The sequence below is a fragment of the Eretmochelys imbricata genome, chromosome 13 (assembly GCF_965152235.1).
Source record: "Eretmochelys imbricata isolate rEreImb1 chromosome 13, rEreImb1.hap1, whole genome shotgun sequence".
In the NCBI taxonomy this organism is placed as follows: Eukaryota; Metazoa; Chordata; order Testudines; family Cheloniidae; genus Eretmochelys; species Eretmochelys imbricata.
In genome coordinates, this window is record NC_135584.1 from 35,573,448 (window position 1) to 35,588,245 (window position 14,798).

The following is a 14,798-nucleotide window of genomic DNA, read 5'->3' on the forward strand; positions in this document are numbered from 1 at the left end:
AGGGGAACGTGGAACGGTGGAGGAAGGAGGAAGGAAAAGGGAGGAGGTGAAGCAATGAGGAAGGGAGCTGGGGGAAGGGGAGAGAAAGGAAAGGGAACAAACAGAAGGAAAGGGAAGGAAGAGGGGGACAATCAGCAGTGTAAGGGGGCAGGGAGCAGGGGTAAGAGAGGGGAGGAGGAAGGGAGTTGGGGAAGGGAAGAACAGAGGACGGATGGAAATAGGGACAAGGGAAGGTGCCTGTGGAAGTGCACTTTAAGAGCTTCCTTTGTGTTCTTGCCTCAGTTTCCCCAGCAGTGCTGTCTCAGTACTGCATGAGGCCTGGAGATCTGTAAGGACCAGTGGCATCTGGCAACAAGTAACCAGCCAAGGAGAATTCCTGACCCAGGAGTCCACTCTGTCTCATGCCACTGACTCATGGCAACTTTGGCCCAGGGCCAGTTCAAGGTAGCACAGTAAAATAAGAGTTGGGGATGCTTATCAAGACCAAAATGAGCAACCAAACATGCTGAAGCCAATTTATTTATAACTTTGGTGGCACATATATATTATTACAGGAGTTGGCACATTTACTTTTGAATATACTAAGGGTTCCTGCTATCTATCTATCTATCTATCTAATCACTAGATCACAGTTGCCCATCTTTGTACTATTAAAACTCTGATCCAAAATCCATTGAAAACAATGCTGACTCCTTTCTGGATTAGGCCCTGAGTGACTCTCAAGTGTGATTAAAAGAATTTCCCCTGTATGTAGGGTAGGAAATAACCAGGGCTGGTTAAAATCTTTCCTCCAAAATATTTTGTTAAAGGAAAATTGGTTTACTGGTGAAATAAACAGTTTTGCAAAAAGTGTCTGCTTTCCTAAAAAATAAAATAAAATAAATTGTATTTATTTATTGATTTGTCAGCAAATTAAAAACCTCAAATTTATTTATTTATTTGTTTGTTTGTTTGTTTTTGTCCAAAATTTTAGTCTTTCAGAGGAACCTTTTTGGGTTTTCCAAAAAAAAATTCAAAATTTTCCTTGGGGGAAAAATAACCCCAGTTTCCAGCTGGTTCTAGACATAACTATGGGCCAAAATCTGTGGTCTACGCTGAGTTATGGCTAGGTCTTTGATCACACAAAATTTCACAGAAGTCAAAGGGGTTTTCATTTGCATAAGGAATGAGAGCAAATCAACTGCCTTTAGATTCAGGCTTGTGGTAACTGCATGGTACTTGTTGACATTTTAATGGTGATCACTGAATTGGGTTTATTATGGGTCTTCTTGATGAACCCTCACTTGGCCTCCAGTTACTAATGGAGACAGCCAATTAGGCCTTTTACTTATAATTTTCCTCAGAGCTTCTTTGACCTCCTTGTTTCTCAGACTGTATATAATGGGGTTAACCATAGGGGTAATCACCGTGTACAGCAGGGAAAACATTTTATTTAGGCCTGGAGACTGGCTGGCCGTGGGAACCGCATAAATAATGCCCAAGGTCCCATAGAACAAGGTCACCACGATGAGATGGGAGGAGCAGGTGGAGAAGGCTTTCTGTTTCCCCATGGTAGAAGGGACCCTGAGAACGGTGGACAGGATGTTGGCATAGGATACTACAGTCAGCAGAAATGGGACCATGGTCACAACAGAGGCCATGATGAATGTGATTGTCTTGGCCACATGGGCGTCAGCACAGGAGAGCTTTATGACCGGTGCTAGGTCGCAGAAGAAATGGTCGATTTCATTGGAGGCACAGAATGGCAACCTGAAGGTCAAGACAATGGTTAGTATGGGAGTCAGGAACCCACTTATCCAAGAACCTGCTGCCATCTGCAGGCAAACCTTGGAGTTCATAATGGCCATGTAACGGAGTGGGCTGCAGATGGCTACGTACCGGTCATAAGACATCACCGCCAGGAGAAAACACTCAGTGATAGCCATGGAACTGAAGAAATAAAACTGGGTAATGCAGCCAAAGAAGGAGATTGCTTCGTGTGCAGTAAGTAAAGTTCTTAGCATCTTGGGGGTGGTAGAAGCGGTGTACCAGATCTCAAGGAAGGAGAAATTTCCCAGGAAGAAGTACATCGGGGTGTGCAGGCTCCGGCTGTATGAGATGATGGCCAATATGAGGATGTTGCCAGCTAATGTCATGATGTAGACAGCTAGAAATAGCACAAAGAGAAGGATCTGCATCTCATGAAGATCCCCAAATCCCATCAAGATGAACTCTGCAAGGGCTGTCTGATTTCCGTCTGCTGCTCTGTCCATCTAGATTAAAATTGGTCCCAAATCACAAAACAAAATCATGAAAATTCTGGGAAGTGTGGAGGAGTTTTAATCTGTAGCCCAATCTATGAATTGTATAATAATTACATTGATTCCTTAAGAATTCCCAGCTATCACTCTGAGGTTTGAAAGGTTCTTGCCCCAAGATCAGGCCCAGTATTATTAAAATTACTGTTCATTTGGGAACCCTGATGTGCACAGTTGCAACACGCACACTATAGGAAGCCTTCTATATTTACAACAGTTTATTAATACATTTAGCAAAGTCACAAACACTGTAACCCAGGCAGGTAGATAGAGATAATACAGAATGTCCATCTGAACATCCATACTCACAGTATCGCTTGCAGAACAACCTGAAATGTTAGCCTTTGTCTTCCTCATCACCATTACTTCTTCATCATCACCAGTGGCCATCATCCCAGCACCACCCAAGGGCCACATCTCTCTTTCGTCCTGCCCAGAGATTGGGATACAACGCTACTACGTTTAATGCATATTCAGTAGGGGTTTCTCCCCTCTTCCTCATTTGTATTTCCTCACCCTACTAATGCTGAAGTGCCCTTCCCCTATAGGTTAGCATATTAATGATCTCAACTTATTATCATATACATCAATTCATTGCCATGGAACTCTTGCGGTCAGACATCTGTGGATGCTTTACCCTAAAATATCCAAAAGCTGGTGTTAGCTCATGTTCCTGTGATTGGCTGGTGTTGTTATGGACAAACTTCCTCCTTTCACACTCTATGTTCAATTCCCCAAAATTTAGGGGTGACTGTTGGGCCATTTTTCTGTGTCAAAGTTCATAGGCCCTCAAGCCTTATGCTCAGTGCTGAAGCTGCTGTCTTACAGGATACAGGCCTTGTGTTACTGCTAAACAGGGCTGGCCTTACCATGAGGCGAACTGAGGCGGCTGCCTCAGGTGCCAGACTGGGGGGGAGGGGACACCACTAGGACCCAGAGTGTAGAAAATTGTGTCTGTTGCTGGTGCGTATGTATTCTCTCTGCTCTAGATGCACAGAGATGGTGGAGAGCTGTGCTGGAGGAAGGAGGACACAAGAGACATAACAGGCAGGCAGGAGAAAAGGTGAGAAGGAATAACAGAAAGCAGCAGGAGCTGCAGGGAGAGAGAGGAGGAGGAGGAGCCTCTTATGTACCTCTCTAGCACCCCCAGGAGCCTGGACTGATTAACACCAGCTTCTCAGGGAGCTGCCTGTTTCCTGCTGCTTCCATGAACCCACTTGAGGAGAACAGGCCGTCAACTGAAGAAGTAGGAGCCAGTTAGGCCCTTAAGATGCTGATATCTTCCCTCCCTCAGGCCCTGCTACCAGCCTGCTTATTTGTCCCCTTCAACTGAGTGTTGAGAGCCAGTATAGCTGGCACAGAACAGTAGTCATGAGTGAAAGAAGAGAATGCCCCTCTGGGGCAGCATTCAGAAAAAGAAAGAAAGCAAAGGAAGCTTTTCTATCTAAGCAGGATGGAGTTCTCCTGAGATACAGAGACAAAAATGTTCACAGTGAGCCTTCTGGCCCCAGTGAGGATATGAATGGTGAGGAGATGCCTGATCTTCCAGTTAGAGTGCAGGTGACCTGGCAGCTACTGCAGCATCCATATCTCCTTCTCAAATGGATGTAACCATGCACATTCCTGAAGAAAAGTGTAGCTCAGAGAAGAGTGTGGTGGAGGCCCAAGAAACAGCTGCTGCTGAGTTTAGTTCCTTAAGTCTAGATGATCCAGGACTGTGGAACCACTTGAGCAGTAGCCTGAGGGACTTCCTTGTACTGCATGGGCCACAGCAAGTGAAAAACTTCATGTTCCCCAAAGACAATGAAAACAGAAGTTTCCATCCAACACATTACTGGCGTGAAATTCCCAATGGTGACAGAGTGGAGAGGTCGTGGCTTATGTACTCAAAAACCCAGAATGCTGCATACTGTTTTTGTTGCAAACTCTTCCAATCTAATGTTCCAGCCACATTGGGTTCTACAGGAACAAAGGACTGGAAAAATCTGGCTAGAAATCTGGCATGCCATGAGATGGCAGCAAACCTTGGAGTTCATGATGGCCATGAGAGCATTCCATAGGTGGAAAGAGCTTGAGATGAGACTAAGGTTAAAGGCCACCATAGGTGATCAACATCAAGAGAAGACTGATTGCATCAGAGTCTCTTTACTGGCAAAATGTTCTGAAAAGGCTCATTGCCATTGTGAGAATGCTTGCTACCCAAAACCTAGCACTGCATGGCACTTCAGATCAGCTATATGTGCCAAACAATGGAAACTTCCTTAAAATTGTGGAGCTGATGGCTGAATTTGATGCTGTAGTCCCGGAGCATCTAAGAAGAGTCACCACCCAAGAAATGTACACACACCACTACCTTGGAAAAACAATTCAAAATGAGATTGTACAGTGACTGGCAACAAAAGTCAAACAGAAGATTGTGGCAGATCTGAAGTCATTAAGATATTACTCTGTTATTCTGGACTGCACACCTGACATCAGCCATACGGAACAAATGACTTTAACGGTGTGTTTTGTAACAACAATAGAACCTAGTGAAAATGCCCCTGCAATGGTGACTGTCAGAGAGCATTTTCTAGAATTTATTGACACTGATGATACTACAGAAGCTGGTATGACAAATGTGCTTCTTAAAAAGCTGGAAGATACGGGAATTGCGATAGCTGACACAAGAGGTCAGGGCTACAATAATGGTGCCAACATGAGAGGAAAGAACAGAGGAGTGTAGACACAGATCCAAGGTTAAACCCTTGAGTTTTTTTTGTCCCATGCAGTTCTCATTCATTGAACTTGGTGGTCAGTGATGCAGCATCAGGTTCTAGTGAGGCTGCTAAATTTTTTAATGTAATTCAAAGCATCTATGTGCTTTTCTCTGCATCAACTCATCTATGGCAAATTTTGAAGCAACATCTGGGAACATCCTCTCTGACACTGAAACCACTGAGTGCCACACGATGGGAAAGTCAAGTGGGGGAAGGGGGGTTAAGCCTATCAAACACCAAATTGGGAAGATAGATGATGCCATAGTTGCCATTATGGAGGATAATGCTATGACAGGAACTGTCCATGGGAGAACAGTGGCAGAGGAAAATGGAATCACTGGAAACATACATAACTTCAAATTTCTGTGTGGCTTAGTGTTGTGGCATGACATACTGTTTGAAATAAATGTAAGCAAGAGACTCCAAGGTGTTGACCTTGATATATCCGGAGCAATGCACAAAGCAAAGTCATACCTACATTCTTACCGGTCAGATGAGGGATTTCAAAACATTCTGAAGATTGCACAGAAGTTGGCAGAGAAGCTTCACACAGAAGCTATTTTCCCACCCATTCGAGAATACAAGAGTCACTGAAGAAGAAGACATTTTGATTACGAGGCACGGGATAATCCCGTAAGAGACCCCAAACAACAATTCAGTTCTTTAACCAGGTGCTAGATTATGCAATACAGTCAGCTAAAGAACGTTTCATGCAGCTCAAGGAGCACAGCAGTATATTTGGGATGTTGTATGATATTCCAAACTCCTCACTATACCTGAAGAAGACCTACACCGGCAATGTAGGGCACTAGAGACAATGTTGACACATGATGACATGTGCGATATTGATGTGAGTGGGGGGTGGGTGGGGTCACATGAGGAGTCATGTGGGTGGTCACGTGGGGAGGTCACATCCCCCCCCTTAGCTGGTGCAGCGTACTGGTAAGAAATGAATTCTACTTGCACCACTGCCACTGGTCTAGATCAAAGGGTCTTCTGATTGTGTTGCAATGAAGCGGTTTGATGTTTTGAAAGGCTGGGCTAGATTTTTAAAGGAGGCACTTAGTGCGATTTTTAAAAAATATCTGAATGCCTGAGACCCATTGAATTCAATGGCTTTTAGGAGCATAGGTTCTTTTGAAAATCCCACTAAGCATCTAAATATCTTTAAACATCTGGGCCTTTATCTTATTTTCTTGTTGAAAACGTCGAAGTGTCAGACCGTTTCAATCTGTAGTAAATAGAAGGTACCCTTTATGTGTTTGTTTTAATAAAATAAAATAAAATGCAATTCCAGAGTTCTCACTCTGAAGTCTATGATGTCTGTGGAGTCAGTAAAAAGTGATGAAAGAGCCAGAAGGATGGCTGAGAGCTTTTTGTTCAGAACACAACCAGGTTGAATCATCACTGGGTTTTGTTGTCTGGTATCATCCAATTTTTAAGTTTTCAGCCATTTTGACTATACAAATCACACCGGTGTAGTGTACACTACAGTAAGGCATGTATCTACGACATACCAAGAGCCTAGACCATTGTGATATTAGAAGTCATTCAGCCAATTACCACCCTTACTTTACAGCTAATCTGCATGCAACAATTTCATGGGTTGCAAGAGGGAGACTGCACAGATCCTCACTGCCACTTGTGCAAATCCACAGAACTCTCCCAACAGATCACCCCAGACACAAATCAACACAACGACCCAAACAACAACACAACCAGCACACGCAATACCCTCTAACATTTGTAACCCCTTACCACAGTACACACTCCTCATTCGCCAACACAAATCAATACAACCCTTCCAGCATAACCCAACAACCACACAAAGGAACAGAACCATCCACCCAACAACATAATTGGCACAAACAATAACCCCAAACTTCACTCTGAAGCCTAGAATGTTGATAGAGTCATTGCGAAGCAATGGAAATAGTTACAAGGCTGTTTCAGAACAGAACTTTTTTTTTAGAATATCACCAGGTTGAATCATCAGTGGGATTCAGGGTCTGCTAATGAGGGGATGGGCTATAATTAAAGAAACAGACTTTGGGGGGAAAATAAAGAAAACAGACAGAGACTACTGGAGCGAACTTCACCGCCATGGCTGCCACCATCACCATCATCTGGGACCTCAGGTCTTTTTTGTCCTAATCCTAAGGTATGTTCTAATCAGACCAGGCCAGAGAGAGGGACCCAGATGACAATGGCACCCGTACCAGCTCCAGCTAAAGCCCAAACACCACCAGAGCTGAAATGGTACTAGACTTTAACAACTGCACTACCAACAACACCTCCAGCTCCTCTCAACTAGCTTCTTCTCTTTTACCCAAAAGGAGAGTTATTACTGCCTTTGGCCTTGTCTACACTTACTGGGGGATGAATCGGCGGTTGATTTAGCAGGGCTAGTGAAGACCCACTAAATAGACTACAGATTGCTCCCCGTCGACATCTGTACTTCAACAGAATGAGAAGAGTAAGGGGAGTCGATGGGAAAGCATCTCCCATCAACATAGAGTAGTGTGTACCCCACGGTAACTAGATCTAAGCTATGTCGACTTGAGTTACGCAATTCATATAACTCAAATTGCATATCTTAGATCGACTTTCCCCAGTAGTGTAGACAAGGCCTTTGATACCATCTAAGAAATGGTCAGACAAGGGATTTTTCGTTCTACAAACTCTCTCCAGCTAAAGGGAAAGGGAAAGAGGGATGTTGTTAAAATGAAAGCCTGACTTAATACACTACATTTCAAATGCATTATCTGTTTCCCCTTCTTCTCTGCATCTTTAAGAAAAAGGGTTTTTTTAATGGTGTGTTTGCCATGGTCCTAAGCAGGCTGAGGTCTCTGTGTACCAAACCCCAAACCTTGTTGAACACTTTAATGTTGGGCTGTGTCTGGGTGATGATAACACCTTTGGCCAATATATTCCATCTAAATTAATACATTTTTCAGTCATTGTGAGTTTGTGAATTACACCTGTCCAAGAACCTGGGCTTTCAGCTACTTGTAATAGAATATTTTAACTATTGTATCATATCATATCATGACATGACCTGAACATGACATTGTCTGACATTTTGTGCATGACTCCGCATCTGCATCTCATGAGATAATAAATATCATATGAGCATGACAAAGAAAATAAATGTCAAAAGAAAACATTCGTTTTGAAACAAAGCCTGAACAACATTTTTTAAATTTAATTGTTTTGGAATTGATGTTGTAACTGGACATTTAGAAAATATTTGGATTTGTTCCAATCTGGAAACAGATGTCAACCTTTGAATATTTTACACAAAAAGGAAACTCTGAGTTGTAATCAGCTCTATAGTCTCCTTCAACTCTTGCCAATTGCTGTAGATAACTAAATAATGTTAATCTTGTAATCTGTGAAATTCCCTATCATACATATAAACCACTACAGGGAATATTAAAATACTTAGGTAACCTTAGCAATTAATGCAAGATGAAGCTGTCATGTTTTCAAGGGGAACCAAAGTAACTCATTCTAATCAGGCTTTGTGGCTAAATTCTGATCTCAGCTCACCTGGGGTAAATTCAGAGTCACGCTTTTGAACTCAATGGATTTAGAGCCAGATTCAGCTCTCTGCTGCAAAGATCATTCGATTTCACTTGCTATAACTTGAGTAAATCGGGTGTAGCTCCACTGGTTTTAATTTAGCATAATTTACAAAAAAATAGCTATTAACAGACTGTGTCTCTATCCTGAAAATACCAAATAATAATAAATAATAAAATAAAATACTAATACTGATACTAATAATCTTTGTATTTTCTCTTAAGTATCCAAAAGCCTTTTTATTAACTACAATTAAATATGTTCCACCTGACAGTGAAGACAAGAAAATACATTGTTTTAAAAATTATAGATTGCTATAGATATATAGAACTATGCATAGCTATAGTTAAATATAGTCATCTATAATAATATGTACCTATAGCTATAGATAAATGTGGGGTTATCTTTTTATATGTGGAATATAAAAAACACTACAATATAACTGCATTGAATCAAAAGAGCGAGGAAAAAAAAAGCAATTAAGTGATATTATTACCTCTCTGTAAAATGTCCCTTGAACATATGATACTTAGTAATCTTTCTTTTCAAATGCTTAGTATTTCTCAGCTCCATCCTTTCTTGAGGTTTTTGTTTAAAGTATAGAAATTTCAACAGACTATTTTTCAGGTCAAAAAATTACATTCTCATCCTGCAGAATTTATCAGCCTTACAGATTTTCTCCTTGATTCTGAGGAGAGATGAAGGCTCATCAAACCACTAATATTTAATGCATTTCATAAGGGCCAATAGTAACTTACTACTCCTTAAAGACCTGATTTGTAGAGGATGCTGCAATCAGCTCCAATCATTCCACTGTCATTAAATGATGATTAAGCAGCATAATTAATTACATCAAAAATACGATCCCCTGTGGAGACATGATTGCTCTAATTGGGATTGGGAAGGGCAGAGGAACTTTCTGAAAAGTTACAGAAAAGAACCAAAAGGTTTGACTGTTCCATAGATATACCCTTTATGTGAGAAGAGAGGGAATTATCATAGTTGTTCCTTATTAAATGATTTTTATTGATGGAAAATTGTTTCATAATCACATGGGCTTTCCCGCCCACTCTATTTCTTTCTTCTGGAAAATTTAAGACCTGATCCACCAAATCAAGGGTCTGAAATCACTGGCTTTACATCAGCATAAGGCCTGGTTTCCATGTAAAGTTTCACTTCTTTGATTAAAGGTGATTCAATCTGATTTATTTAAGCCAATGCAAATTTGTATGTGCACACTTAATATTGGGGACCATGAGAAGTTATCAAGTCCAACCGCTTTTCTGGAGGTAGGACCAAATAAACCTATATCATCCCTGGCTGGTATTTGTCCAACCTGGTCTTCAAAACCTCCAGTGACATGGATTCCACACCCTCCACTGGAAGCCTATTCCAGAGCTTAACTACCCTGAGAGTTAGAAAGTCTATCCTAATATCTACCCTAAATCTCCCTTGCTGCAGATAAGTCCATTACTATTTGTTCTGCCTTCAGTGGACATGGAGAACAATTGTTCCCCATCCTCTTTATAACAGCCCTTAACATATTAGAAGACTGTTATCAGTTCCTGCCCCCTTAGTCTTCTTCTCTCAAGACTAAACATGCCCATTTGTTAACCTTTCTTCACAGGTCAGGTTTTTCTAAATCTTTATCATTTGTGTCGCTCTCCTGTAGACTCCCATGATGCACATGCCATGTCTCCTTGTGGCTTCATGCTCTCCTGGAAGGTGCTTGGATATTGGAGTGAGGAGTGTATTATAAGAAGCTATATAGAATCCTGTGGACTTCAATAGTATGATTTTCATTACATGATTGAGGAATTTATGCTATCATTGATATCTTTCTTTATCAGTTATTTTTAATATCAATGAGGCTGTTATGACATTTGTAATGGGGAAGAGGGGAATGACAAGGGGAGCTGGTCAGGTTTTCAATATTTCAACAAAATTTTTCATGAAAAGTTATGATTTTTTCCGCACCACAATTTTTCAACTGCCTGTAATCAGCAATGTTAATCAAAGGTTAGGATCTAAGACAGTTAGGGGAAAATTTTCAAAAGTGGCCAAGCAACAGATTCAGGACCAGATTTTTAAAGGTGTCTAACTAGTGGGATTTGTGGAAGCACCAAAAACTCATCGATTTTAATGGACATTAGGCACTTAGATATGTTTGCAAATCAGTCCCCAAGGCAATTAACTCCCACTGAAAATCTCACTCGGCACCTATCTTCATCTTTAGATGTCTAAATACTTTGATAATTTAGCCTTAGCCACTTAGCACCAGATTTTAAAGAATCTGAATGACTACAGTTGCAGTGGGTGCATCGTGGGATTATCAGAATTGCCTGGGTACCTAGCTCCCAATTATTTCAATAGACGTTAGGCAAGTTGGGCCAGATTTTTAAAGGTATTTAGGCATCTTGTGGGATTTTCAGAAGCATCTTAGCACCTAAAACCCATTGCATTTTTTGAATACCCACCTGTGCCCAATCTGCAGAGTTTATGAGACTCAGATAGAAATCCCTGGCTCTTTCACTCAAACTATGGGTGGTTATGGTTTTAAATTATGGAGGTCCTTGGTTCAGTCCCTGGAGTGAGCCAAGGTGACAGCTGTAACACATGTCTGGTCAGTTTTCAACTATAGACAGTCCTGAAGGTCCTATAAATTTCATAACAACAGATATCTGGGTCCCAGTGCCGTAGGCTCCTTTGAAATTCTCAGTCCTTAGAAACAGACGGGGAGTAGCAGGCATTAAAGCAGACAGCATGTCAAGGTTCCTCCCCCACTCTGAACTCTAGGGTACAGATGTGGGGACCTGCATGAAAAACCTCCTAAGCTTATCTTTACGAGCTTAGGTCAAAACTTCCCCAAGGTACAAAATATTCCACCCGTTGTCCTTGGACTGGCCACTACCACCACCAAACTAATACTGGTTACTGGGGAAGAGCTGTTTGGATGCATCCTTCCCCCCAAAATACTTCCCAAAACCTTGCAGCCCACTTCCTGGACAAGGTTTGGTAAAAAGCCTCACCAATTTGCCTAGGTGACTACAGACCCAGACCCTTGGATCTTAAGAACAATAAACAATCCTCCCAACACTTGCACCCCCCCTTTCCTGGGAAATGTTGGATAAAAAGCCTCACCAATTTGCATAGGTGACCACAGACCCAAACCCTTGGATCTGAGAACAATGAAAAAGCATTCAGTTTCTTACAAGAAGACTTTTAATAAAAATAGAAGTAAATAGAAGAAGAAATCCCCCCTGTAAAATCAGGATGGTAGATATCTTACAGGGTAATTAGATTCAAAAACATAGAGAACCCCTCTAGGCAAAACCTTAAGTTACAAAAAGATACACAGACAGAAATAGTTATTCTATTCAGCACAATTCTTTTCTCAGCCATTTAAAGAAATCATAATCTAACACATACCTAGCTAGATTACTTACTAAAAGTTCTAAGACTCCATTCCTGGTCTATCCCCAACAAAGACAGACTATAGACAGACACACAGACCCTTTGTTTCTCTCCCTCCTCCCAGCTTTTGAAAGTATCTTGTCTCCTCATTGGTCATTTTGGTCAGGTGCCAGCGAGGTTACCTTTAGCTTCTTAACCCTTTACAGGTGAGAGGAGCTTTCCCCTGGCCAGGAGGGATTTCAAAGGGGTTTACCCTTCCCTTTATATTTATGACACAGCAGTACTAAGTAGCTCTGTGTGTGCATTCTTGAGATATTCTTGAGTTATTCTTGAGATATAAAAATCAGGCAGGTCTTACAAGCTGCTGAACAATCCAGATGAAAGTCTGCTCCTCTGGCAGTAAAGACTGCTTAGCTCATTGTAGACTCCAGCCACCAACCATCTCATTTCATCACAGGATTTCTTTGGCTATACTTTAGATGCTGGTTGTGTTTGCAAATGGAGCGTCTATCCACAAACTGACACTGGAAGGGTGTGCAAAGTTTCTGTGAGAGACACAGTTACCCAGTGTTATTTTACACATAAACACCCACTTGGTGTTACACATGGACATTTGCAAGAGCCTTGTCATTGCTGAACTCACTGACACTCCTTAGACATTTTTTGCCATCAAATGTTTTGTCCAGGTTTACAACTGCAGCAAGGAGGAGAGAAAAACCTAGACATTATGGCTCTTCCCTGCTCTAACTAGTAGGCAACACTCCTCTCTAACTAATAAAGAAGGTAACAAATTGGTGGTCAGACTGAGAGCTGAGAGAATAACTGATGCTTCAGTTCAGTGGCCAAAATGACAAATCCAAAAAAGAAAAATTCATTCCAGGTCAACCCAAAAAGTATTTTTTTTTCCAGTTTTTCTCACTGAAACAACGAACTGAAAATAAAATAATTAGAGGTCACACAAAATGTCTCATACAGCCAGAAACTTTTCATTTTATTCTGTTTAATCCTTGGGTGGGGGTTTTTTACACTGTTTAATTGTTTTTCAATAAATCTAGCTAAATCTCAAAAGAAAATGCCGTGTATAGAAAAGTGAAAATGTTTCATGTGACAATGTCAAAACGAAAAGTTTCAAATTTTTCTAATTTCCCCCCCCCCTCAAATTATTTGACAAATTCGAGCCAAATTCAGGAATAATTTTGGTCGACTCAAAACTTCACTTTTGTGTGTGAATAAACTATTTATCTAAAAAAGATTCCAACCAGCTCTCGTCAGATCCTCAGCTGTCATCAGTCAACTTCACTCTATTGGAATCAGTGGGCCAGATACACAACTGGTATCAGTCATTGTAGCTAAACTGACATCAAAGTAGTAATGCCAGTTTACATTAGATGAGAATTGAGCCTCATATTGTCACACTCTGCTTTCAGAGATGTCGGAAACTTCCAGATCTGTTACCCTGGAGTTCCTATTTTGTATGCAGAATTCTTATTGACATCAGTGGATGGTCAGTGTGGACAGATGTTTGGCTGTGTGTGTGTGTGTTCTCCCTGTGTGCTGTCCCAGCTCTGCGCACACAGCCGACACAGCAGACCTTGAGCAAATTGCCCAATGACCACAAGATCCATTAAGGTACAAAGGCACCAGGCCAGTTTATTGTTGACGAAGCACGGTAATAGCATCTGGCAGACTTTACGAGGATACTAAGGGTATGTCTACACTACAAAATTAGGTCGAATTTATAGAAGTCAATTTTTAGGAAGTGATTTTATACAGTCGATTGTGCATGTCCCACTAAGCGCATTAAGTCGGCAGAGTGCGTCCACAGTACCCTGGCTAGTGTTGACTTTTGGAGCATTGCATTGTGGGTAGCTATCCCACAGTTCCCGCAGTCTCTGCTGCCCATTGGTTTTCTGGGTTGAGCTCCCAGTGCCTCATGGGGCAAAAACATTGTCGCGGGTGGTTTTGGGTACATGTTGTTAGTCGCCCCTCGCTCCGTGAAAGCAATGGCAGACAATCGTTTCACGCCTTTTTTCTGTGCAGACACCATACTGTTTTCAGCAGACGGTGCAGTAGGACTGCTAACTGTTGTCATCCAACCACCGCTTCCGCTGCAACTCTGCTTTCCTGCTCTCCTGGTGCCATGAATCCACCTCGCAGGTCCTCTCATCGTTCTTTATAAATATCTATTCTCGTGGCATCCCGTCGTCATCCACCACTTCCACTGCAACTCTGCTCTCCTGCTCTTGTCTCAATAGCGAATTTCTCCATGTTGTCTGTCATGGGCTCCCGGCTACATGTGTTCTTCCTCAGAAAATGTGTGCGGTGCTAACTGTCGTCCTCCTCCGCTTCCCCTGCAACTCTGCTCTCCTGCAGACGCCATACCACGGCAAGCATGGAACCCGCTCAGCTCACCGCTGCTGTTGTGAGCGTTGTAAACACCTTGCACATTATCCTGAAGTATATGCAGAACCTGCAAAAGCAGGCAAGGAGGCGACGACAGCTCAATCATGATAGTGATGGGGACATGGGCACAGACTGCTCTCAAAGCATGGGCCCTGGCAATTTGGACATCATGGTGGTGATGGGGCAGGTTCATGCTGTGGACACAGATTCTGGGCCCTGGAAACAAGCACAGACCGGTGGGACCGCATAGTGTTGCAGGTCTGGAATGATTCTCAGTGGCTGCGAAACTTTTGCATGCGAAAGGGCACTTTCATGGAACTTTGTGACTTGCTTTCCCCTG

At 42.0% G+C, this 14,798-nt stretch overlaps 1 protein-coding gene across 1 annotated transcript; it reads right to left on the reverse strand.

Annotated features, from left to right (window-relative positions):
* Positions 1-1,256: 1,256 nt before the first annotated feature.
* LOC144273635 (olfactory receptor 10A2-like) lies at positions 1,257-2,252 on the reverse strand. Its single transcript, XM_077832313.1, has one exon. The coding sequence runs from the start codon at positions 2,250-2,252 to the stop codon at positions 1,257-1,259; it is 996 nt and encodes a 331-aa protein (XP_077688439.1).
* Positions 2,253-14,798: the final 12,546 nt, after the last annotated feature.

Bases quoted from the DNA above. Each gene is read 5' to 3' on its own strand.
- LOC144273635 (XM_077832313.1), bottom strand. From the start codon at position 2,252: ATGGACAGAGCAGCAGACGGAAATCAGACAGCCCTTGCAGAGTTCATC.